The sequence below is a fragment of the Lepidochelys olivacea genome (assembly GCF_965140295.1).
Source record: "Lepidochelys olivacea isolate rLepOli2 genome assembly, chromosome: 12".
NCBI lineage: Eukaryota > Metazoa > Chordata > Testudines > Cheloniidae > Lepidochelys > Lepidochelys olivacea.
Window position 1 is genome coordinate 22,028,949 of NC_140422.1, and position 27,922 is coordinate 22,056,870.

The following is a 27,922-nucleotide window of genomic DNA, read 5'->3' on the forward strand; positions in this document are numbered from 1 at the left end:
CATATCAGCGGATACAATGGGGCTAGAAAAGTTCTGTACCCCTCCAGCAAAAAAGTCAAAGCTTATAAAACACACATGTAGTAGTCCTTTGCTAGTTAGCAGAGCATATGCTGTGTAGAAAAAAATATCTCCTGGGTCAACGTTTGGGATTTGGAGAAAAAGCTCTCTCTCTCTTTCACACACACACACACCCCTCTCAGAGAATTTGATTAGACATTGTGCAAATATATACAAATTTATATATATTTGTATATTAATCAGTACAAGATCACCTGACTTGCATCAGAAGACAGTGAGCATGTCTTGTATGTAGCATCAACACACTTTAAAGTAATTTCGTTTTGACTCTAAAAACCACAAAAACCAAAAATAAGTTCATATCCCATTTTGTAATATGGAATATGTAATTCCATTTTATTCATGTTTTGAGAGCCCTTAAACATTGTTAGTATTTACATCCTGTAGATTTCAGAGGTTTGCCCCCCTATTTGTTTAACCATATATATTATACTTCCAGAATGGGCCACAGAAAATGTCTAAGTCCAAAAAAACAATTAACTAAGCCTGATTTCCATTAGGAAGATACAGTTATAATACATAGCAAGAGAATAGAGAAGAAAAAGCCTTCTACAAATAATGGACACTGGAAACCTTAAACACAATATTAATTTCCATCGTCTTTGTTATAATCTACTAGTCATTTGGGTTTGTATGATTTTAGTCCTTAAGCCAACAAATATAAAAGCAACTTATTTAACAAAAAAATCAAATTAGAAATAAAGCAAACCACTTTCTTACAGAAAATATAAGGAATAAACTTTTTAACAGGTTTGCTTCCAAAACAATTTAATAGCCAAGTAATCCATGATTTACCTTAATATTGCAGTCTCATTAAAAACCAAGTAAATATTTCTGAATATAGACATATTCTATGCCATTCTCTTTATTACTTAATTCTCCAGGTTTCTCAGCATGATCTGAATAAATTATGCTGACAATACAACAATATAAATGATAAATCAACAACACAATTTTAGTGATATATAGCATGAAATGTAAATAATAACCAGCACTGCTAATTGGCTCGCTACCTGGCAACAAATCAGTAAGTGAGCTAGTTCACTGGTAATGCTTCAGTTGTGCACCACCCTAATCATTAAGCATTTCTGGCTAGTAAGCTGTTTCTACTGTTTTGTGTAGGAAACTGTACTGTAGCATAAAAAGACTTCTAAAAAATTCACGTTGCAAAAAAAAATGCTCATTGACAATGGTAGCACGTTATGAACCAACTTCTTGCAACTCAGATGCCACAGAATTATTTCGGCAATTCACTGCTTGAAATACAAAATCAGAAGTCGTTTTACCTAGAGAGCTGAAACAGAACACGAATACATCTCCTGAGCTTCAGTAGTAAAATTGCAATTTGATTCTTCAAATCTCTGGCTATCATTACTGGATGATCTACTGTTGATCAAATCTTACAAACTGCCCTGAAGTTCCAATGTGCATGTGTGCAGGAGGGAGGGTTGACAGCGGTCTTTGATCAAGCTCTGATTGCTTTATAAGCTAAGTTCCCCACTTCTTATAATACCAAAAATTATAAAATATTTTGATTAACAGGCATTTTTAAATGACCTGCGAAAATGGACTTTGGCATTAGATATAAATAGATTAATGAATTAATTAATTAATTAATGAGATGGGGGCACGAGGGACTACTTTAAATGTTTTAATATGCTCATTCAGTGTAGTTGTAGCCATGTTGGTCCCAGGATATTAGAGAGAGACAAGGTGGGTGGGGTAATGTCTTTTATTGGACTATCTTCTGTGAGTGAGAGAGACAAATTTTCAAGCCACACACAGCTCTTCTTCAAGTCTGGGAAAGGTACATCCACTGTCACAATAAAATGCAAGCTGGAACAGATTGTTTAGCATAAGTAGTTAGCACATACTGTAAGGGACCATATATCTGACCTATCAGTCCTAATCCTCAAAGGAAACCTGCACAACACTTTCAAAAGACAAGCCTGGGAGCTTCAATTCATGACTCTGCTCGACACCAAAAATCATGGACTGAACAGAGACACTGGATTCATGGCTTATTACAACAATCTGTAACCTACTAACCCCCTCTTTTTGTCCTATGACTGCAGAGGTGTTAACTGGCCACTCTACCTTGAATGGTCACTTATAATATGTACTAGCTACTTATGCTAAACAATCTGTTCCACAGTGCAAAATTAGGTCAAATTTATAGAAGTCAATTTTTTAGAAAGTGACTTTGTACAGTTCATTGTGTGTGTCCCCACTAAGTGCATTAAGTCTGCGGAGTGCGTCCAAAGTACCAAGTCTAGCGTCGACTTTCAGAGCATTGCACTGTGGGTAACTATCCCACAGTTCCCGCAGTCTCCGTCACCCATTGGAATTCTGGGTTGAGCCCCCAAAGCCTGATGGGACAAAAACATTGTTGCGGATAGTTTTGGGTACATGTCATCAGTTGCCCCTCCCGCCGTGAAAGCAGTGGCAGACAATCGTTTCACGCCTTTTTTCCGTGCGGGTGCCATACTGCTTTCAGCAGACAGTGCAGTAGAACGGCTAACCATCGGCATCGAACGACCACTTCCATTGCCACTCTGCTCTCCTGGTGCTATGAAATCTACCTCACATGTCCTCTATATGACCGTTGTCATTCATGACTTCCGCTACCACTCTGCTCTCCTGCTGGTCTCGCAGGTCCTCTATATGACTGCTGTCACCAGCCGCTTCCGCTGCAACTCTGCTCGGCTGCTTTTGTCTCGTCATACCATGGCAAGTGTGCAGCCCGCTCAGCTGTTGTGTCCTAGCAGCAGACGGTGCAGTAGGTCTGCAAAACTGGTCATCCAATCACCGCTTCCCCTGCAACTCTGCTCTCCTGCAGATGCCACACCACAGCAAGCATGAAGCTCGCTCAGATCACCGTGGCAGTTATGAGCATTGTAAACACCTCGCGCATTATCATGCAGTATATGCAGAACCAGAACCCGCAAAAGCAGGCGAGGAGGCAACGGCAGCGCGGTGATGAGAGTGATGAGGACATGGACACAGACTTCTCTCAAAGCACAGGTCCCAGCAATTTGGCCATCCTGGTGGCAATGGGGCAGGCTCATGCCATGGAACGCTGATTCTGGGCCCAGGAAACAAGCACAGACTGGTGGGATCACATAGTGTTGCAGGTCTGGGATGATTCCCAGTGGCTGCGAAACTTTCGCATGCGTAAGGGCACTTTCATGGATCTTTGTGACTTGCTTTCCCCTGCCGTGAAGCACAAGAATACCAAGATGAGAGCAGCCCTCACAGTTCACAAGTGAGTGGTGATAGCCCTCTGGAAGCTTGCAATGCCAGACAGCTACCGGTCAGTCAGGAATCAATTTGGAGTGGACAAATCTACTGTGCGGGCTGCTGTGATACAAGTAGCCAATGCAATCACTGAGCTGCTGCTATCAAGGGTAGTGACTCTGGGAAATGTGCAGGTCACAGTGGATGGCTTTGCTGCAATGGGATTCCCTAACTGTGGGGGGGCGATAGACGGAACACATAGTCCTATCTTGGCACCAGAGCACCAAGGCAGCCAGTACATAAACCGAAAGGGGTACTTTTCAATGGTGCTGCAAGCTCTGGTGGATCACAAAGGACGTTTCACCAACATCAACGTGGGATGGCCAGGAAAGGTACACGACGCTCGCATCTTCAGGAACTCTGGTCTTTATGAACAGCTGCAGCAAGGGATTTACTTTCCAGACCAGAAAATAACCGTTGGGGATGTTGAAATGCCTATAGTTATCCTTGGGGACCCAGCCTACCCCTTGATGCCATGGTTCATGAAGCCGTACACAGGCAGCCTGGACAGTAGTCAGGAGCTGTTCAACCACAAGCTGAGCAAGTGCAGAATGGTGGTAGAATGTGCGTTTGGATGTTTAAAAGCGCGCTGGCGCAGTTTACTGACTCGCTTAGACCTCAGCGAAACCAATATTCCCATTGTTATTACTGCTTGCTGTGTGCTCCACAATATCTGTGAGAGTAAGGGGGGAGACATTTATGGCGAGGTGGGAAGTTGAGGCAAATCACCTGGCCGCTGATTACGTGCAGCCAGACACCAGGGCAATTAGAAGAGCACAGCAGGGTGCACTGCACAACAGAGAAGCTTTAAAAACCAGTTTCATGGCTGATCAGGCTACGGTGTGACAGTACTGTTTGTTTCTCCTTGATGAAAACTCGCCCCCTTGGTTCACTCTACTTCCCTGTAAGCCAACCGCCCTCCCTTTCCCCCTTTGATCACCGCTTGCAGAGGCAATGAAGTCATTGTTGTTTCAAATTCATGCATTCTTTATTAATTTGTCACACAAATAGGGGGAATACCTGCCAAGGTAGCTTGGGAGGGGTGGGGGAGGAGGGAAGGACAAGACCACGCTGCACTTCAAAACTTATTGAATGCCAGCCTTCTGTTGCTTGGGCAGTCCTCTGGGGTGGAGTGGTTGGGTGCCCGGAGCCACCTCCCCCCCTCCTCCCCCGCATTCTTGGGCATCTGGGTGAGGAGGCTATGGAACTTGTGGGGGAGGGTGGTTGATTACACAGGGGCTGCAGTGGTGGTCTGTCCCTTTCCTGCATGTCAACCATACGCCTGAGCATATCAGTTTGATCCTCCAGTAGCCTCAGCATTGCATCCTGCCTCCTCTCATCACGCTGCCGCCACCTCTCCTCTTGCTCCAGCCATCTGTCCTTGTGTTCATTTTGTGCTTTCCTGGACTCTGCCATTGTCTGCCTCCAAGCATTCTGCTGGGTTCTTTCAGTTTGGGTGGACTGCATGAGCTCAGAGAACATTTCATTGTGAATGCGTTTTTTTCGCCTTCTTACCTGCGCTAGCCTCTGGGATGGAGATGCTAGTGGCAGCGTTGAAACATTTACAGCTGCTGGAGGAAAAAAAGGGGGAGTAAAACTGAAAAAGGCACATTTAAAAGGAGGGGCTGATGTTTTCAGGTTAACGTGCAGCACAAACCCAACTAACCCCTCCTCCACACCCAATTCTCTGGGATAATTGCTTCACCCCTCCCCACACCATGTGGCTAACAGCAGGGATGATTTCTTTTCAGCCACAGGCAAACAGCCCAGCAGGAATGGCCACCTCTGAATGTCCCCTTAATAAAATTCCCCTATTTCAGCCAGGTGACCATGAATGATATAACTCTCCTGAGGATAACACAGAGAGATAAAGAAGAGATGTTGCTTGAATGCCAACAAACACCAGGACCACTTGCTGACATGCTTTCTTTAGCAATGATTCCAGATTACGTGCTAGTGGCCTGGCATGGTAAAGTGTCCTACCATGGAGTACACAATAAGGCTACCCTCCCCAGAAACCTTTTGCAAAGGCTTTGGGAGTACCTCCAGGATAGCTTCATTGAGATGTCCCTGGAGGATTTCCGCTCCATCCCCAGGCATGTTAACAGACTTTTCCAGTAGCTGTACTGACTGCGAATGCATCCCAAGTCTTCAGGGCAAATTAATCATTAAACACACTTGCTTTTAAACTGTTATTATATTTGCAAAATTATACTCACCAGAGGTGCCTTCTCTGCTTTCAAGGTCCGGGAGCCCAGGTTGGGAGGGTTGGGAGGGTATTGACTCCAGGGTGATAAACAGTTCCTGGCTGTCGGGGGTAATGGTTTCTCCACTTGCCTGGTGTACGCTATCTTCAACCTCCCCATCCTCATCATCTTCCTCATTCCTGTTGCGTGAGACTCCCCTGCAGGAGTCCACGTACAGGTGTGGGGTAGTTGTAGGGGCACCCCCTAGAGTGGTATGCAGCTCATCATAGAAGCGGCATGTCTGGGGCTCTGACCCTGAGCAGGTGTTTGCCTCTTGGGTTTTTTGGTAGGCTTGCCTGAGCTCCTTAAGTTTCATGCAGCACTGCTGTTATAGCCTCTGTCCATCATGCCCTTGAAGATTTTTTCAAATATTTTGGCATTTTGTTTTTTCGAATGGAGTTCTGATAGCATGGATTCATCTCCCCATACAGTGATCAGATCCAGTACCTCCTGTTTGGTCCATGCTGGAGCTCTTTTGTGATTCTGGGACTCCATGGTCACCTCTGCTGATGAGATCTGCACTGTCACCTGTGCTGATCAGCTTGCCGTGGTGGCCAAACAGGAAATGAAATTCAAAAGTTTGCGGGTCTTTTCCTGTCTACCTGGCCAGTGCATCCGAGATGAGTGTGCTGTCCAGAGTGGTCACAATGGAGCACTCTGGGATAGCTACCGGAGGCCAATACCATCGAATTGCATCCACAATACCCCATATTCGACCCGGCGATGTCGATTTCATTCAGTGCTAATCCCCTCGTCAGGGAGGAGTACAGAAATCGATTTTAAGCGTCCATTAAGTCAACAAAAATGGCTTGGTTGTGTGGATGGGTACAGGGTTAAATCGATCGAACACTGTTAAATTCGACCTAAACTCATAGTGTAGACCAGGGCTTAGAAATCCTGCAATGTTCCTGGCTCCAATGATATCCTTTGGCTATGTGTTTCACTGTTCCAAAAAAAAAAAAAAAAGCCCTTTTATACATTTTAAATTTGTTGACATGCTATTGTATGGGATGTCCCTTTGCAATTACATGAGAAGTGATAAATAGGACAGCCAGATTTAACATTTTGTACCTCATTTATTATTTTATATGCCACTATCAAATCCCTTCTTATCCATCTCCTCTCTTGCCTTAAACTTGTCTTTTTCTTTTCAATCTATCCATATAAGGAAGTCTCTCCACACCACTGATCACTTTTGTAGCTGGTCTCTGGACCCTTTTTGTTTCTGCTCTATATTTTTTTCATATAGGGAGAGGAGCATTCAACACTGTATTCACCAAGTGGGTGTATCACTCACTGATATTAAAATATGTTCAGTATTATTTTCTATCCAATTCTTTATTCATCCGACTATTTTGTTTGCTTTTTGGACCACCACTTTGAATTGAGCAGACTTTTTCCAATGAGCTGTCCTCATGATTAGGGATGTAATCTTGGCCCACTGAAATAAATGGCAAAACTCCCACTGATGTTAGTAAAGCCAAGATTTCACCCCAGGTCTTTTCCCTCAATGGGTATAGCTCATTTAGAACTCAATCAATGTTTATGAATAGTACAAATAATTCTATCCAATGTGCATTACCATGCATCTAAAATATTAAATTTTATTTGCCATTGTGTTGCCTAACTTTGTTAGGGCACGCCTGTGGAATGCCTCACAGACTCCTCTAGGCTTGACTAAGCTAAATTATTTTGTCATACGCAAATTTGCCACTTCATGAAAATTAATATATGAAACACCATTGCTGGAATCCATCCTCTGGGAACATACTGTTAACCTTTTTGCCATGTTGAAAATGGATCATTTATTCCTCTTATCCTATTTCTAATCCATGACCAAACTTTTGCTGCTCACTATTTAGATTCTTTAAATGCCCTTTATGAGGTACTTTATCAAAAGCTTTATGAAAGGAAAATAAATTATATTAACATGTTTTGCTTTATCTGCTATTTTGTTGGTAAACTTAAAGAATTCTAGTAGATTGGAGAAGTGTGATTTACCTTTGTGGAGTCCTTGCTGGTGTGCTCTTATCAAATATATGTTCATCTAGGTGTTCTGTTTCAAGGAGTTAGCAGGTCCAGAAGTAAGGCTTACTAGTCTTTCATTTCCAGGAGCACCCATAGGACTTTTCTTAATCTAAACTGACAAGTTCTTGAAAGGCTTCTATTTCAGAAATAGGCCATGGAAAAAGGTGGAATTCACAGCTTGAGAATTCAGACTTAGGTTCTTCATTTTTAAAGAAAGTTTAAGATAGGTTTGTAATTTATGGTCCTGTTTTAAAACATAATCACATAGTACTGTATATAACTTGCCTCTACAACACTACTCAATTATTACAAGTCTCTACCATCTGTTGCTTATCAGATCATTAATGTTAGAATTAATCATTGTTGGCAAATGAGCTGAAGTTGATTTCTTTTCCAAAGACTTAATAATATTCCAAAACTTGATAGCATTACTCCATAAGTTTTTGGAATGGAAAAGTTTACTAACTGTAGCATAACATATCATTAATATTGTCCTAGTCCTCAAATATTCCTCATTTGCTTGAAAACCAACCAGTCTCTGGCTTGCCCTGTTCCAAGCCAAATTATTTTGTGCAAGAATATATAACAGATTATAAATAAAAAGCATGAGAAGACCAGCTAATTTCACAACAGCAAAGTATTTCATCCATCAAGTGTTTCCCGTCAGGACTTTATTCTAGATGTCTAAGGTGCACATGTGATGAATGAATGGGACCTCTGTTTCTTCAGGTGAACCACTGTTGTGATTTGGTATGGCTCTTCCTGTGAGGAGATACACATAATGAAATATAGATACAATTATTTTAAAAAGGTTTTGCAGTTAAATACATTTGAGTTTAATTATAAAAATGAACACAAAAACCTCATACAGGAAGAGACAAAAAAAGTTTTTTTAACACAAGCCCTAGAACTAATGTAGTGGGGTTATCCATGGCTATGATGTTACAATTTCTGCCATATATACAATGCAAACAGATATGCATTTCATTTTCTCCCAAATGAGGGATTTAAATACATCTGGTGATGTGTGTATATTCTACACACAGTGTGTATATAAATTCATACACACACAATATATATATATATATACACACACACACGCTTTATATTTCCTACAATAAGTGGCTTAATTTATTGACAATGTTTAATTTAAGTCAAAACATTTTTTCCATTTGGCAGGTGCTGACAGCAAATAAAATGGTTTTGATGAATGACATAAAACTATTAATTATGTTTTGTTTGCTCTATTGTTAGTGTATCACTTGTGTGGTTAAAAATTAACTTTATGATCTTATTTAAAACAATAGATGTGACATTTCAGACATTCCTAAGAAGGATGCTTAGTAATAATAAATTGGTGTACTTGTCTAGAAAAATTTGCTAACAAAGTGAACTGAAGCATCTTAAATAGATAAAAGGAAGCAACTATAAATTACCACAGGATAAAATTTTTGTTTTATTTTTTAAAGATTTCTCTTTTTTATTTTTATACATTGATGAATTCTGGATATGCAGAGAAAGACAATAAAATTTGATGATTATGTGGGCATTCTCGACAATGTTAAATATTTCAAAGACTGGGGAAAATATCAGACTAGTATGATATCATACTATTTATAATACTAAAACTATTGATAGTGTAATCTGGTAATGGACACTGTCCAGCATCACTCTTAAACAGTATATACTTGGGAAAATAAATCACTGTTCTGTCCTCCCTTCCCTGGTCCTTTTGTTGCTCATGCAACAAACACACACAGGAGGCTTGGAACCAAATCTTTAGCTGTCCTCATTTTGGCTTCTAACACTCTCCATCCAAGTTTGGATAACAAATGGCTTACAAATAATTTAGGTACATGTCTAAGTACTCACAACTTGCTCATTCAAATGCCAGTATGCATGCACTTTACATGTTTTGAGTATACAAAACTTGCTTGCAATGCTTAGAGACTGATTTTAAAAATCTGGTCCTTTGAGTTTACTTCTGGGCAGTGTTATTATTAATGATGTCCTCAGTGAACATACTCATTTTCCTGGGAAGAATGAGCCAAATTCATCCCTTCATCTAAACAGAGTTGGATAAAATTCATCTGTGGTGTAACTTCATTTAAATCAATGGACATACACCAGGGATGTATTTACTCTAACATTATTGATTAACTGTTTCTGAGACAGCCAACAGAAACTGCAAAAAACCATTACATACTGTTTTCATTATACTTTTTAAAAAGTAGAGGTCTATGTTTTTGTATAGAAAGAAAGAAAGAAAGAAAGAAAGAAAGAAAGAAAGAAAGAAAGAAAGAAAGAAAGAAAGAAAGAAAGAAAGAAAGAAAGAAAGAAAGAAAGAAAGAAAGAAAGAAAGAAAGAAAGAAAGAAAGAAATTTTCCAACAAAAAATTAAAAGACAGACAGACAGTTTCCAGGGGAAAAAATAGATTTTCTTTAAAGTATTGAAACACAAAATTCTAGCCAGTGCAGAGAACGTGGCTGAATTGCCCCACAGACAAGTCCATAGATACGTTGGAAAAGCAGAATGGACAAACACTGCAGTAGAATAAGGTTAATACATAGGGATATGGGTAGCCCGGAAGTCTGCTACTTTAAAACATGACATGAAGGTAAATGAAGATACCAACCAGTTCCCTCAATCCAAACTACTACCCCGCAGGTAGTGGGTAGCATGCAAGCTAAACCCATAACTTAAGATGGGGCTCTCCATACAACCAACCTAGATATTTGGCACCAAACATCCAAATTCCTCCTGCCTTCTCCACGTCTGAAGCTTAACGGCACAGGTGAAAGGTGCACACTGTGCAAACACATTGAATCCTACCCTGTGTTAAACAACAGGCGCAGGCCAATCACCATCTGGCCACAATCTTGGAATTACAATCCATAAAAACTATAAAGAACTCACACTGCAACCTACAAAAGTTGGGATGTACTCATGAAAACATCTCATTTGTTAAGTTTTCTAGATATTTTGTGGACAGAAAAACAGTTAATTTGCCATTAAGAAATGTCCTTTCCAACCCAACTAGGTTACTGGAAGAGCAGACCTGTAAACCTTGCATAACCCATAACTCAACTGCAGCAATGGACATAACCAGATAAAGGAGGTGGGGAAGGGTTGGGATTGCAGGTTGGGTGTCAAATGTCCATTCACTCAAGGAAGAACCTTAAAAGCCCCAAGGCCAGGGGATGTCCAAGCAGTAGGTTTTGAATGGCCCAATTAGGCTGCAGGGACAGGTGACAATGCCCATAGCCAGGCTTACCAGGACCCCAAGGGAACCTATCCCCTGCCAGTCTGGTCAAGTAGAGGGGATGGATGTTAACATGTTTGCATTCTTGCTTTAAGCAGCCCGCAGGGTGAGAATAAACTATGCTGGGGCAATAGCTGAGGGCATCTGTATGTGAATATGTAAAAAGCAGCCAGGTACTTCCTCAGAAATGCTCTCATTGAAGGTGTGAGGAGTGGGCTTTCTTTGGAGCCAGAACAAGGGCAGAAAATTTTTGAGCCAACCTCATTCGACCTTTTCCGGGGGAAGACACAGAATTTGACCCTTGGATTGAAGTTGATTTCCTTTAACAATTATAACCATTTAAAGAGAACTTTTGACCCTAAGCTGCTTAATCCTGTCCCTTTCAACTAATTGTACTCTTAGCCCAAATTTACCAACTGACAGGTTATCACACTCCTTCCATATATTCAAACTCCTATTTCACCAAGAACTCAACATTGCTGCCTTCACAGAGGGTAGAGTCCCTGTGTTTTTAGCTATGGCAAAACATCCCTTCTAGATTTGAAAGAAGGTTGTTGCCTGAGAACTAAGGTAAATACACCTTAGCAGAGTATTTCCTGTTGAAATAAGGAGTAGGAAAAAATTGTAGAGAATATAAATTCCTAACTCCTTTAAGAAAATTGGATTGGTTTCTAATACTGAGTGCTGCTGCAGTGAGTCTGGAAATGGGATCTCTTACTTGAGGAAGTCCCTCTATAATGTGACAATGCATTGATCAGCTAGTGTAGAAAGCACTTTCTAGAGCCTCTGAAAAGCCAAATCAGATGAGGGAAAACTTGCAAAATTGAGGAACAACATGTACAGTGGTTGAGGTAACAGATGCTATTTGTTGGGGTCAGCCATACTGACGCCTGTAGCAACAGCAACATCTTTCCATTACCAAATAAGTATCAATAAAGGCATTTGTGTGGAGAAAACAGAAAGAGAACTAAAAATGTTGTTGAGAGCATAGAGGAATAGGAAAATTAAATGTGTGGCAGTACACTGAAGGTAAAAAGATGTGCATATGACACATTAATAAAAGCAACATCTTGTACAGGGGAGTAACAAGATTATTTTTATGAGTTTGTAGTGCCCATAAGCGTGCCAGGCCTTTCTCAAAAAACAAAGACACCATCACTATTGAAGACAGCTTACATCCTTAAAGCTCCAGAAAGGAAGTCCTGCAATCTGATCTGCCCAGGCAGTCCTCTGTGCCAGCATGGAGGCCTACTGACTTCAGTGGAACTTGGCAAGGGCATAAGTAGGGCCCTACCAAATGCACAACCATAAAAAACGCATCATGGACCATGAAATCTGTATAGTAAAGGGTAAAAGCACACAAAAGTCCAGATTTCACGGGGGAGACCAGCGTTTCTCAAACTGGGAGTCATGACCCAAAAGGGGGTTGTAGAAGGGAGGTTGCAAGGTTACTTTAGGAGGGTCATGGTATTGCCACCCTTACTTCTGCAGGAATGAAATCAGGAAGGCTAAATCACACCTGGAGTTGCAGCTAGCGAGAGATGTTAAGAGTAACAAGAAGGGTTTCTTCAGGTATGTTGGCAACAAGAAGAAAGCCAAGGAAAGTGTGGGCCCCTTAATGAATGAGGGAGGCAACCTAGTGACAGAGGATGTGGAAAAAGCTAATGTACTCAATGCATTTTTGCCTCTGTCTTCATGAACAAGGTCAGCTCCCAGACTACTGCACTGGGCAGCACAGCGTGGGGAGGAGGTAGCCAGCCCTCTGTGAAGAAAAAAGTGGTTCGGGACTATTTAGAAAAGCTGGACATGCACAAGTCCATGGGGCCGGATACGTTGCATCCAAGAGTGCTAAATGAATTGGCGGATGTGATTGCAGAGCCATTGGCCATTATCTTTGAAAACTCATGGTGATCGGGGGAAGTCTCGGAAGACTGGAAAAAGGCTAATGTAGTGCCAATCTTTAAAAAAGGGAAGGAGGAGGATCCTGGGAACTACAGGCCAGTCAGCCTCAACTCAGTCCCCGGAAAAATCATGGAGCAGGTCCTCAAGGAATCAATTCTGAAGCACTTAGATCAGAGGAAAGTGATCAGGAACAGTCAGCATGGATTCACCAAGGGAAAGTCATGCCTGACTAATCTAATTGCCTTCTATGATGAGATTACTGGTTCTGTGGATGAAGGGAAAGCAGTGGACATGTTATTCCTTGACTTTAGCAAAGCTTTTGACACGGTCTCCCACAGTATTCTTGTCAGCAAGTTAAAGAAGTATGGGCTGGATGGATCCACTACAAGGTGGGTAGAAAGTTGGCTAGATTGTCGGGCTCAACGGGTAGCGATCAATGGCTCCATGTCTAGTTGGCAGCCGGTATCTAGCGGAGTGCCCCAAGGGTCGGTCCTGGGGCCGCTTTTGTTCAATATCTTCATTAATGATCTGGAGGATGGTGTGGATTGCATAATCAGCAAGTTTGCAGATGACACTAAACCGGGAGGAGTGGTAGATACGCTGGAGGGTAGGGATAGGATACAGAGGGACCTGGACAGATTGGAGGATTGGGCCAAAAGAAATCTGATGAGCTTCAACAAGGACAAGTGCAGAGTCCTGCACTTAGGACGGAATAATCCAATGCACCGCTACAGACTAGGGACCGAGTAGTCTGGGCAGCAGTTCTGCAGAGAAGGACCTAGGGGTGACAGTGGAAGAGAGGCTGGATATGAGTCAGCAGCGTGCCCTTGTTGCCAAGAAGGCCAATGGCATTTTGAGGTGTATAAGTAGGGGCATTGCCAGCAGATCGAGGGACGTGATCATTCTCCTCTATTCGACATTGGTGAGGCCTCATCTGGAGTACTGTGTCCAGTTTTGGGCCCCACACTACAAGAAGAATGTGGATAAATTGGAGAGAGTCCAGCGAAGGGCAACAAAAATGATTAGGGGTCTGGAACACGCGAGTTATGAGGAGAGGCTGAGGGAACTGGGATTGTTTAGTCTACGGAGGAGAGGAATGAGGGGGGATTTGATAGCTGCTTTCAACTATGTGAGAGGTGGTTTCAGAGAGGATGGTTCTAGACTATTCTCAGTGGTAGAAGAGGACAGGACAAGGAGTAATGGTCTCAAGTTGCAGTGGGGGAGGTTTAGGTTGGATATTAGGAAAAACTTTTTCACTAGGAGGGTGGTGAAACACTGGAATGCGTTACCTAGGGAGGTGGTAGAATCTCCTTCCTTAGAAGTTTTTAAGGTTAGGCTTGACAAAGCCCTGGCTGGGATGATTTAGTTGGGGATTGGTCCTGCTCTGGGCAGGGGGTTGGACTAGATGAGCTCCAGAGGTCCCTTCCAACCCTGAGATTCTATGATTCTGCACTGCTGCCTTCAGAGCTGGGCAGCCGGAGGGCAGAGGCTTTTGGCCAGGTGCCCAGCTCTGAAAGCAGTGCTCACCAGCAGCAGCGCAGAAGTAAGGGTGGCAATACCGTACCAGGCCATCCATACCTCTGTGCTGTTACTGGCACTGGCTCTGCCTTCACAGCTGGGCTCCCGGCCAGCAGCCGCTGCTCTCCGGCTGCCCAGCTCTGAAGGCAGCGCTGCCGCCATCAGCAGTGCAGAAGTAAGGGTAGCTGTATTACAATCGCCCCAACAATAACCCTGCAACCCCCCCACAACTCCTTTTTGGGTCAGGGACCCCGACAATTACAACACCGGGAAACTTCAGATTTAAATAGCTGAAATCATGTAATTTACAATTTTTTAAATCCGATGACTGTGAAATGGACCAAAATGGACAGTGAATTTGGTAGCGCCCTAGGCATGAGGGTCCAACTTCAGGATTAGGGCCTGAATTTCAGACATGACACAATAGGTGGAGTCAAAAAACAGTAGTGAGGAGGAGAGCAGAAAAAAAGGTTACATTAAAATAATGGTGTATAGTTCTAGCATAACACGCACATATAGGCTTTCTTTAACTCCAAATCTAGGCCCACTCCGAGTCACTTGTAGGACCATGGCCTATACACGCATAGAATGAACAACATGGATAATGTATAACACAATGTTTTTAGAATTTCACACGGATGGTTTGTAATGAACTTTTGTTACAGTGTAATTTGCCTTCCTTTTTTTTTTTTTTAAATCCTTGGTGGGCATTATGTTGTTTGTACATAAAGAAAGCTTTGTAGCAAAATTTGTTATAGTTCATTTTTAAAACGGTCTGAGGAATTCTTTTTATGACTAAAGAAAGAAATTAAATATCTTTTTTGTGACTAATTTACTATTATTTTTCCACTTTATTTAATTTGCTCAATGAACTGTTTGTGTTCATGTAACCACATAATGTCTTAATCCCTCTGAATTTTTTCATACAATTTTTGGTCCATATATGGTCATAAGAATGTTGAGAATTTAAAAAAAAATCTTTTTAGGCAAGTAATAATCTTAAACCAGCTAATAAATTAAGTATTTTGTATGCTCTAGAAATTAAGATTTGGACAGCAGAATAGTATTTAAGAATTACTAATCTACCCATTGATTATGTGAAGAATAAACATGTCATCTTACATATCTAGAAATTAAACTTGCAAAGTACTCATCAGCAAATGTTATGTGAGAGTATGGTATGGATAGTGGTTTACACCTGGGACTCCCAATTCAAGACAATAATGTAAACTGTTTAATCTTAACAAAAAGGCATTTTTAGTGTTTCTTCTGTTTAGTATTCTCAATGTTAACAAAATTGTCAATGGAATTTCAAGAGACTAAATCTTTAATTCAATACTTAGAGATGTTAATTATATATAAGAAAGGTCAGGTACACTACAAAATTACTGCAATTTGGACTTGATTCTTGCTACTTCTTTTTAACTCAAAACAAAAAATACCAACTCCACATGCACACACCATTTAAAATATAAACTTTACATCCAGAATGGCTAAGCACTTTGCAAAAGTATTATCCACATTTTAGTGCTGGAGAAACAGACACACAGAAAGAGGAAATATCTTACCCAAGATGACACAACAGATCTATGGCAGATTGGAAAACAGATCATGGGAATCCTGACTCATAGTTGGCTGTTCTAACATCGAGGACATGTGCCTCCCAAATAGAGTAATGTATTGCCTTTAAGATAGGACTACAATAAATTGCATACATACATTATATTATTATAATTTGCATACATTATTACTGTGACTGCATGCACAACCAAGGTAACTGCATTTGCAAATATCCAGTTACAAATCTAGCTGATCATTTATTCAAGCAGTTACTGTGAATGAATTGGAAGTCACTGTATCCACATGCACAAATTATGCATGTACTGTTTTGCATCACCTGCATGCATATATACAAATTGATCCCTTAAATGTTTCTCTTTGGTTCTGAAATTATATTGCACCCATTTTATTGTCCCCTTTATGTATATAAAAGTAGTTTGTTCTCAGACCTAAATATATGCTTATGGTTAAGTTTGTATTCAGGCATATGTCTGAAGAACTGGGTTAAAGACTGGCTGGCTGGCTGTTTCAGTCTGGATTGTAAACACAAATTGATTATCACTTCTAGATAGCCAGATGAGTTTGACTGAGATTCTAAATATTACAAGAGCCTGGTGTGCATCAATTGAAAATGTGATTTTCCTAACAAAAATTACTTTGTTAATGAAATTAGTAAGTAAGTCTGCTGAAAAATATTCAGATTGACAGGAAATTAAGCAAAGGTGTTTAGAATAAGAATGGGGATTTTATTTCTTATATCTAGAAGTTCAACAGACTTGCATAAGTAAATAATCCCATGAGTTACTTACCTTATATTGTATTTAGTTCAAACATTAAATGCATAAAGTTCTTGATCATCCCCCAAAATAATAAAGCTGGTGGTATGGAGAAAAACTTTCATGGGATTAAAAAAGTTAAAAAATTTCAAATATGCAATTAAAGGCATTCTAGCATGCTTGTGATCTCTGCTCTGGTTTCCTATTTACAGAGAAGGAAAACTGGCTCAGACTTCCTAGACTAAGACAAGAAAGTATGCAAAATCGAGCAGTCTCTGTGCCAGCTCTTGCTAATCCTCTTCAGTATGGTTTGCTGCTAATTTGTCATGGCACATATTTGCCTTATGTCTAATTAGCATCAAATTTCAAACTGCTATTTGCTAACAATTTGTTGCATCAATCTGCTTGAAAATCTATAGTTTAGAATTGGATTGCAGCTTATTCTGTCTATCAAAATTCCAATTCACACCGTACACAAAATAATGTATTATTCCCGCCAAAATATTCCAATACTTTATTAGACAAAAGGAGCTAGATTTTAAAAGAAAAACTATATTATCATCCTGTATGTTTTTGTGTCCCTTTGCTTAATGCTCCATTTTTAATTTACTGTACCTTATTTACATGGGGAGCTTAGTATGTCAGGACTTGCCCCTTCCTTATATGTAATCAAATCCAGCTGAAATCTCATAGCCACTACACTGGAACTGGTTCATAAAAACCTATCAAACCCATTTTGTGAGGACACAAGACAAGATCCTTGCAGTAGCAATTTACATGCACTAGAACTGGTTATCTTAAAGAATGAGAAAGTTTCAATTAAGGAGCTACCTAGACTTTAGGAATTAGGTTGGTCTCTTCAATATCTAAATGTAGACATTTTAATAAATGAATTAGCAGCTACAGATCATCTGGAATCACTGTCATGAACAACTATTGTAGAGATGTTTTGCATCAAGATATTGACAAACATAATTAAATCTTTCATAACTGATTGGATCTACATCCAAGAGCAAGTCTTCTTGGCTGTGGTGAGAATAACCTGAGAGCAACCTTCAAGGGCTGGATTTTCAAAAACACTCAGCACTCTCCTAACCCTGCTCCCATCTAAGTCAGGGGTAAAACTCCCATTGACTTCAAAAGGAGCACAGTTAGGCGAACGCTTAGCACTTTTCAAACTCATCCCAAGTGCTTATATAGAGCCAATCAGAAAGACTGAGGTGACAGGCAGGACACAGTGTCTCAGTTACTGAACCTTCAGGAATGAGACGGTTCAGTTCTCCTCAGAGAAAGTATTTGCTGTACCCTTAGGTTCTCTCTCCAGCTGCAGAAACCTAATTTGAATCTCTATTGGTAACTGCTGCCTCTAAATCATCCTGAAGAAGTATAAAATCAATTTATACTGGTGAAAACCAAGTTTACAAAAGATTTTCAATTTCCAAATTGAATCTGAAAGTCTTTTACTATCTCAGCTTCTGGACAAGGTAGGGGTGTCACATCAGCCATCTTCAGAGAGATGTTTCCCTTCTGTTCAGAAGGTGATTATGGGTTCTGGCAGTGGCTACAATTTTCTGTGACCAAGAAAAGAAAACACAGGAACACAGGGGAAGTGGTGAAGGTGGTCTCATAAAAAGAGCATAACTATTTAAATAATCTCTGTTGTATGCATCACAAACATCACATTGATACTAAAAGTCACACCAATACAAACGTGTTCTCGTCACTGGAGTAAATGTACAAGGAGATACAGTACTGTGAGAGAACAAAGATCTCCTTTATAGAAGTGGGTATCTGTCTTCCTACAAACTACCTCAAACATTGTGTCTATGCGAGAAAGCCATTGAGAGACAGTTTGAACACGTTAAAAGTGTAAGAATAGTCACCATAAGCAATAGTTCTCAAGGCAGGTGATTGCAAGTGTTCCTGGAATTTACTGTATGATACAATTACACAGTATTGTAAATTATGTTTATTTGCAAGAATGTTGATTTCTAACATTTATAGAACTTCCCTTTATTTTTATGTATCTCTTTAAGGGACAGTATATCAGAAACCACATGACTTCTTCATTTTTTAAGATCATATGTAATGCACTGTGGCTCAATTTTGTGCATACAAATGGTAATTCAGATTTGCATGTGCAACTGCACCTACACCCACAATTTTGAGGTTAAAAATCAAAGATTAGTGTGAGGCCAGCTGAAAATCGGATATACTATACTGTGTTGTAATGCCCTAATGTCACCATAGCTTTCCTTTATTTAGCTTTATGTATTTGATTCATGCTATTTACTTACGCATGATTCCACTTTTTTCACCATGGGTAGCATTAACAGTAGATGTCTTTTGAAGATTGTTAAAGAAAAACCAAAAACACACTTTCCCAGTTTTGTTTCCAAGATTTGTTCTATATTTTGTCATGTTTTGTTTAAGAATCACCAGGAATCCTTCTACTGTGGTATTTTTCATTCATATTTTTTAAGGTTATGTGTCAAATTCTGATTCCACAGGAAAAAATGGCAAAACACCAGTCAATTTCAATTGGACTAAGATTTTGCCCTACATGAATACAATGTGAATGATGGCAGATAGACAGCACTGGAGAATTAAGACTTCTATTTGTTCATAGGATAGGTACCGCATGGCACTGCCAATGTAAACTTCTCATTTCAGCCCACCAATCTCTCTCAATCCTGAACTGTTAGGGACAAGATGAGAAAGATAAGGTGGGTGAGGTAATATCTTTCATTGGGCCAACTTCTGTGTAACTGAAGAAGAGCTCTGTGTAGCTCAAAACTTGTTTCTTTCATTGTCTCTTTCACCAACAAATGTTGCTCCAATAATAGATATTACCTAACCCACCTTGTCTCTCTAACATCCTGGGACCAAAACAGCTACAACTACACTGCAAACAGGGATGAAATTGTAATTCATTCCTCTTCAAATCTTAACTTCTCTGCAATGAAGATGCTGAATGTGATATCATTTTTGAAGCTCTCCACTTGTTCTAATTCTTCCAAGTTTCTCTTACATAAGCCTAGAAAACCAAATGATAATCTCAATCAACTTTCAAAGACAGGTCCTCCTTGCTCCCTTCAGTATTCCTTCAAAAAATTAAGCATCAGTTGACCTCTTGGACCATCTCTTAGTTTTCTAATTCTGGAGGATGAAATTGTGTTCTCTCATCTTGGTGCAGGAAACCACACTGTGTACCCTGAATTCACCCCAGATTTCATGGGATATGGAATCCAGAGCATGCCCACTGCAAGCATGAGAACAGCAGCAGATACAGCAAGATGATACACCCTCACTGGGAAAATAGGAACACTCTTCTTGTTAGACCTAAACTGAGCATGCTTTGGGTCCAGCAGAGCTTATTTATTATATCATCATACAGAAAGCAAGATACATTACTGTTTCAATTCTGCCCACAGTAATGTTTGGCTTTTTGCTTGTTTGGTTTTTATTTTTCACTGAAGATGTTAAATGAAGGTTTCACTTCTCTCATAGTAGAATAAAACTCCAGCCTCTCTCTTTGTTTTCTATTTCTTACATTTGAATAAGAAGAGAGACAGATATATTATATACCCATAACCCACAAAGAAGATGAGGGTTGGGGGAGTCACATTTGTGCAATCAGTTAAAAAGATTCCTGAATATAAAACTGCAAAGAAAAAAAGACCTTTAAAAGTACTCAGCATTGACATAATTAAATCTACCACATCTAGGTCAACTGAGGATGCAGGATTTATACACCAATGATTTATTCACAACTTCTGAACAATGCTGTTTTGAAACATAAATACAGATGTACTGGTATCAATCTTGCTTTAAATATACTGCTCTGATCTGAAAATCAGCCAAAATATTCCATAGAAATGCTGTATGAATTTGGTGTTGAAAGTGGTTCTACTGAAAAAGGTTTCCAGTCAGTCCCAGGGCAAAGCATCAAATTGTGAGTTTACATGGTTTCCCTTAATGAAGTTTTGCAAGATATTCAGTCTATGAAAATTGCTCAGGAAGACACATCTGTCTAGTTACATTTGACTTTGGCAGAAAACTGTTTGAGGCTCAGTTGTAACAATCCAGTTACGAAACAGAAATCTCAGTTACAGCCTGAAAAGCCAGCACCACAACCCTAACCTTTTAGCACCAACCCCTTCCCAATGCCTCTTCACTGCTTTCACTTAACTGGCAGTAGCAGTAGGTCCCTTATCCTCATCGCAGACCAACCATTTGATGGAAGCATTGCACAGGAATACACAAGACAAGACAGCAGTTACATTTTCTTGGCTTACTCCCACCTCTCTCCACACTGCCACCACTACTAGATACTGTTAGCTGTTTAGAATCATACTTAACTGTGATCCTAAAGCTACTGGGGCAGATATATTGTGAAATGTATTTATATTTGCATCCTTTGCAATGTGCGGCATATTACCTGTTATAAAAACTTACTTCATTTCATGCTATTATAACATGCTTGTAAAATGTGTGTTGCCCCCTCCTGTAAAGGCTAGCTCATGTGAAGGCTACAGCCTTCTGGAGCTTCTCCTTTCACTGAAGCAGTAAAGGCTCCAGTGCTTCAATCCCCAGATTCAAACACTGCTGATGCTATATATTGGGGATGTTGCACTTTCTGTATATTTGTTGCTTAAAAGAAAAAAACACAACTGCATTTTCAGCCAAGCACCCTGACTAACTGCGAAATCTAATGGGAAGTATTATTTTAAATCCCAGGTGAGAGATTTGAACTATTAATGGGAGCAAATTTGTTTAAAGAAGGAGGAAAAAAAAACCCCTGTGTGATGGTGTAGTACTCAAGCCCAACATGAACCTGTAAACATGCTTTTCTCTCCTGGCTTAAAAAAAAAGACTCTCAGAGCTGTACATGACAAATATATATATATATATTATCTATATGCTTTTCTTGGTCTAATAAAGCAAACGATTGCATGCTTCTTTCCTGGTCTAATTCAGATTCTAATGAATGCTTCTCTATTGGTCAAATACAACACAAGCCCATACATGCTTTTTTCCTGGTCAACTATAACACTCTATAAATGATACAAAAAGCATACTTCTCTCCTGAGCATACTTGTATATAAAGGAAGAAGCAACATAGCCTAGCAAGTATGTTAATTTTGTGTGGGAATTTTCTTCCACAATTAGCAGAAAAGATAAATAAAATTTTCAGATACAGCCATATCAAATTGCACAACACATTGGCATGTGTGGGGTTTGCATGCAATAAAAGGAGGAATTGGAGATGAAAGTTATTTCTGCACTCTAAGTAATGAGAGATAGCCTTGAAACACTGATAGAGAAGGAAGCATTTTCATTAGGTATGTTTCACTTTCTTCTTCGGTACACTGATCCTCCTACAGTAGATGTGTGTTCTTACATGACATATTTCCACTTTCCCACTGAAGTGCTTGTGATTCTTGAATGCTGTTTGTTGTTACTGTTTTTCTTCCCCGACACTATGCACCAATTTTTAACCTTTTCAGTAACCAAGTGACACGTCTGGGACTTTACAGTATTCCTGTCAAAATGTCTGGTCTGCAACAATAAACTTTACATTGATGTCTTGCTTTTCTAGAATAATTACACTGTACCTTAAATGTTAGCCTATTTACTATTTGTGCAAAAAGATGACAATAAAATCAATTGAACACAATTCCCAACTGTGCATCAAAGTCTTTTGCAATGTTAATGGATTAGCACATCTAGAGAGGTGCAAGATCATTTTGTCTCAGTGCTTGGGCTGGCACATAATATGCACTTCCTCAACTTATTAACCCTTATCTGCTGAACTCATCTGTTCTGAAACTTAGTTTAAGCTCCCTGTATTTGTCAGGTTTCCATTTTTTTAAGCAAAGTCCTGGGAACCTGCACATCGATCAATAGGTATATGATGAAGGAACTTGGTCCTTGCTATCTATGACCAGTGGCTATGTTTTTTCAATGATTCCACAGGAGTCAAAAACTCAACAAAGCGAATCGCGGATGCTGTAAAGGGAGCATGCTGCTCATGTCTGTGACCACTGTATGCAAAGCTTGGCATTAGTCACCGCCAGGCCGCCTCTGACAGCCCTGAAGTGAGGGAGATTAATGTGAGGCAGGGGCACTTTATTATTGTCATTCTGTTCTTTCACACTCTGCCTCTGACTTTCAATTTTGCTCCAGAATTAATTGTCTGCTCCCTACAGTATGACTGATGTAGAAGGATACAAGTAACATAGGCACCTGGTTTTGGCCTTGACAATCTGACTCGATGTTGCAGGATGTATTGTGTACGGTCAAATTCAGGGACAGACTGGCATCTTTCAAAGAAATCAGCCAATGTTTCTTTTGACTTCCATCAGATTTGACTGTAGATTATCCTTTTCTAAGAACAATTTTTCCTTGTAGAGATGCTAACAAAATGCCAGTACCATTATTAAGTACCACACATGATACCATTGCTCTGTTTTGTGCAGCCTTATATGAGACCTTTCATTTCTGGGCTTTTCTTTTTACTGTTTGAAAGTAGTAAATTAGTAATGCAGCATTGTTAAATCCCTACTCTCTCAGATTTAAGCATTGCTGTGAGAATATCGTATACAGTATCTCTGACAATAAAAAATACATGACTATGTAACTTTGTATCATTTCCTATTTACTGCACTAACAGTTCCAAAGCAAATTACACAAAAAGTAAGACAAATATTTAAAGATGCCATATCTGTATATCAGACTTAAAATTACCAGTGGCACAGCAAGATCAAAGAACATCTTTACTAGAGAACCGAGGTTTGAGCTTTTAGGAGTCAAAAATAAATGCCTTTCTACAAGAACCACAAATCTGTCAGTCTATTTTTATTAGGTTAACCTCCATTGGTGGAGATGGCAGCACAGTTTTATTGTGTAGCAGAACATGCAACTTCACATTTATTTTCCACCATACAATGATCACCATTATATTGTCTGCATTTATCAGCAGTCAACAGACACTGGAACTGTGAAATGCTGAAATGAACCCTATTCTTAGAATAGGAAACAGCTGTGTTAACTATGTTGGTAAAGTTTTCCTTTTTCATGGTGACCACTGAACCCCTAAGTGTCCTTTAGTATTTTCATTTGGGTTTTATTATATGTTGGTCATAAGGGTAATATCCCTTTGGATGACACACAACTGAGAAAACATCATCTAATTAAAGCATAGATGATGGAATGATATCAGACATTCAATTGTTTAATGTTACTCCATTAATGTATTTTTTTCCTGTGAGGATTTCACAAATTTCCTCCCAAACACACTGCCTGAGTAGAACTTGCAATAAATTATTGCAGCTTTAACTCATCATCTACTTCAATACGATCATGGTATTATGTTAAAGGGTACAGAAATATATAATATGCTGAACTGTCTCTACAGTTGATACCAGAGGGAAAATTACCACCACTCAGTGAAGAAGATCCAACCTCATTACATTAATGGTATATCATGATGGCCAAAATATGAAAAATAACCAGTTGCTTTTATGAAAAAAAGGCAGCTTTTCCCACTTGCTTCCTTTTACAGACTCCCATAAAAAGTAAATTTTAGGATGCATTTCAACTTCCCTGAGAGACACCAAAAGCCCTAAGAAACTCTGTCTCTTTAAAAAGAAGGTGTATGAGGAAACATTGTAATATCCTTCAAACCTGACATTAAGTATTCAAATGTTACTTAAGCAAAGTGTGAGCAATTAAATTAATCAATCTTCCCAGCCATGTACTGAACAGATGTTCAATAAATTCTCTCTGTTTACTGTGTGTGGGGAAGGAAGTCCACTTTTAGCTGTCCTTCAGTGATGACATCCCTCAGCCTGTCCTTTCAGGAGGCCTCATGGGCCACTATCAGGCAGTTCTGCTGTGTTATTTCTTTATTATAAATAACAACAGGCCACCTGGACTACGTGCCGTACCTGGAAGCTGAGGTTTAATGATCCTTCAGGCTATATCCTCAGCTCTCTCTTGATCCCAGATAATGGGACTGATGGGAATGGCAGAGGAGTGACGGATGGCAGTGACGGATGACTCCAGACAAACATGTGCTGACAACTTGTGAATATGGGGCAGTGTTGCAAAAAGGTCAAGATAAAAAATACTTGCTTGACTTTCAAAGTTTCTTGATGAAAAAATATATGGGATCCAGATCTTCTATTTGCTGTATTTTTTTTTCTTTACTACTAAGTAACTTTGTCAGGCAGGATTGTAGAAAGTATTATCTGAGTATCTCAAGTCTGGCAAGAAAACAACAGAGAAAGTAGAATTTCTACTATTTAGAAGTGCAACCATGTTCAAGGTCTGTATTATATAAACATGCACATGAGCATATGTGGTCTTGAATGTTAACTGGCTGGCAGCCACAATCATGCATTGCATAGTTTTTTAAAACCGACTAATCAGGTTCTCATACCCTGCTTATCACCGTGGTATCTATTTACCTGTGAATAACCTCATCCTGAACCTGGAAGGGCCACTCTGTTACCTCGATCCCTCTTGTTATGCCCAGTTAAGCAGCGAGGCCTGTGCTTAATAAAATTATGCCTTAGGAGTTCTGTGATGTAATATATTGCCTACTAAAGTAGCTCACACCACCAAATCAATTTCAGGATCACAGATCCCAGTGAGCTAAAGGTCAAGTTTATTCATTAAGCAACATAGTCTTCACACAACAAATATTTTTGGGAAAGATAATATACTGATGTGTCTCCTGGTCTTAACTTTTTACATGTTAATACCAACTGGGATCAAATGAGTCGACTGACATTCAAATGTAATGGTTAAAATTTCTGCACCGCAGATATACAACTTCAACCTTTTGAATGCTGCCATTCCATATATGGACTTTATCCACATTTTAACAAGGCTTTAAAATCTCCAAGATTAAGCTGGTATTTTATGTAGAACTGCCTGCTTTTTATGATATCCTGACATGTTGTACAACATTTGTGACTATATTGATCCTTATAAATTCAGCATCTATATATATTCATGAAAAGTATCTGCCCTCTCCCATTCCCCACCCCATTTCCCCCTTTCAGTACACGGTATAATCCAGGGGTATTTTTTGCTCCTGTGACTTGCACAATAGTAAATAGGCAACAGAGTAATATTTTAATAATAGGACTGTCGATTAATCACAATGAACTAAAAACAAATAATTGCAATTAAAAAAATCAGTCATAATTGCAGTTTTAATCACATTGTTAAACAATAGAATACCAATTGACATTTATTAAATATTTTTGGATGTATTTCTACATTTTCAAATATATTTATTTCAATTACAACACAGAATACAAAGTGTATACTGCTCACTTTATATTATTTTTAATTATAAATATTTGCAATGTAAAAACGAAAAAAAACAGTATTTTTCAATTTATCTCATACAAGTACTGTAATGCAATCTCTTCATTGTGAAAGTGCAACTTACAAATGTAGATTTTTTTTGTTACACGACTGAACTCAAAAACAAACCAATGCAAAACTTTAGAGCCTACAAATGCACTCAGTCTTACTTCTCGTTCAGCCAATCGCTAAGACAAACAAGTTTGTTTACATTTATGGGACATAATACTGCAACTTCTTATTTACAATGTCACCAAAAAGTGAGAACAGGCATTCGCATGGGACTTTTGTAGCTGGCATTGCAAGGTCTTTACGTGCCAGACATGCTAAACATTCATATGCCCCTTCATGCTTCAGCCACTATTCCAGAGGACATGCTTCCATGCTGATGACACCCGTTAAAAAAATAATGCATTAATTAAATTTGTGACTGAACTCCTTGGGGGGAGAATTGTATGTCTCTGGCTCTATTTTACCTGCCCCATTCTGCCATATATTTCATGTTATTGCAGTCTCGGATGATGACTCAGCACAGGTTGATCATTTTAAGAACACTTTTGCTGCAGATTTGACAAAGCGCAAAGAAGGTACCAATGTGAGATTTCTAAAGATAGCTACAGCACTCAACCCAAGGTTTAAGAATCTGAAGTGCCTTCCAAAATCTGAGAGGGACGAGGTGTGAAACATGCTTTTAGAAGTCTTAAAAGAGCAACACTCCAATGCGGAAACTACAGAACCCGAACAACCAAAAAAGAAAATCAACCTTCTGCTGGTGGCACCTGGCTCAGATGATGAAAATGAACATGCATTGGTTCACACTTATTTGGATTGTTATCGAGCAGAACCCATCATCAGCATGGAAGTATGTCCTTTGAATGTTGGCTGAAGCATGAAGGGACATGTGAATCTTTAGCACACCTGGAATGTAAATATCTTGCGACGCTGGCTACCACAATGCCGTGAGAACACTTTCTCACTTTCAGGTGACATTGTGAACAAGAAGCGGGCAGTATTATCTCCTGCAAATGTAAACAAATTTGTTTAAGCGATTGGCTGAACAAGAAATAGGACTGAGTGGACTTGTAGGCTCTGAAGTTTTACTTTTTTTATTTTTGAATGTTTTTATTGTTTTGTACATAATTCTACATTTGTACATTCAACTTTCATGATAAAGAGATTGCATTACAGGACTTGAATTAGGTGATTTGAAAAGCACTATTTCTTTTGTATTTTACAGTGCAAATATCCGTAATAAAAAATAAAGTGAGCACTGTACCCTTTGCATTCTGTGTTATAATTGAAATATATTCGAAAATGTAGAAAACATCCAAAAATATTTAAATAAATGGTATTCTATTATTAACAGTGCAATTAATCGTGTGATAAATCACAATTATTTTTTATCATGTGATTAATGGCAATGTTTTTAATCGCTTGGCAGTCCTATTTAATAATGTTATAGCTTAGCAGCATTTTTAAGAATTGAAATGTGCTTAAAATGCACACTAAAGAAACATTAGGGTTCCTCCATGGATTTTACTCTTGATGATTCTCCCCCAGTTAAACCGGTTATAAATCCAGCAGGGGTAAAATGCACTCTCCTCACACCTGGGACAGTTATATGTCTTCATGCCCTCATGTTTGCCTGACTTCAGAGATGAGCCTTCTTATGTTTCTTCATGCTTTTAATCTGAAACAAATGATTGCAGGGAAAAAAGCATTATCACCTTGGCGAGGCATCAGGAGTATAAAAAAAAGAAGAAGAAAGGGTCTGGGCAAATTCATCTTCCACTGCTACAATCAATCTCTCACCTAAAGAAATACACAATAACTAGGCAGGAAAGGGCCAAGATTTATGGCCTAGAAACATC

The 27,922-nt window shown here is 39.4% G+C and overlaps 1 protein-coding gene and 2 long non-coding RNA genes across 3 annotated transcripts in view; 1 reads left to right on the forward strand and 2 right to left on the reverse strand.

The window, feature by feature from the left end:
* The window catches only part of LOC311529153, an 82,329-nt gene extending 62,295 nt beyond the window's left edge, over positions 1-20,034 (forward strand). The window contains exon 5 of the long non-coding RNA XR_014713781.1: positions 19,864-20,034. This is a non-coding gene — a long non-coding RNA (uncharacterized lncRNA). The remainder of the gene's footprint in view (positions 1-19,863) is intronic.
* On the reverse strand, positions 4,375-7,791 carry LOC311528894 (uncharacterized protein; the record flags this gene model as incomplete). The annotated part of the gene is made up of 3 exons (XM_084644390.1): positions 7,623-7,791; positions 5,595-6,564; positions 4,375-4,946 (listed from the first exon to the last, which is right to left on the reverse strand). Exons 2-3 carry the CDS (start codon positions 5,935-5,937, stop codon positions 4,375-4,377), a joined length of 915 nt encoding a protein of 304 aa, XP_084500516.1. The 5' UTR covers positions 5,938-6,564; positions 7,623-7,791.
* Positions 8,156-27,922, reverse strand: part of LOC311529152 — a 345,672-nt gene continuing 325,905 nt past the window's right edge. The window contains exons 7-9 of the long non-coding RNA XR_014713779.1: positions 27,660-27,741; positions 24,620-24,937; positions 8,156-8,411 (exon numbers count right to left, since the gene is read on the reverse strand). This is a non-coding gene — a long non-coding RNA (uncharacterized lncRNA). The remainder of the gene's footprint in view (positions 8,412-24,619; positions 24,938-27,659; positions 27,742-27,922) is intronic.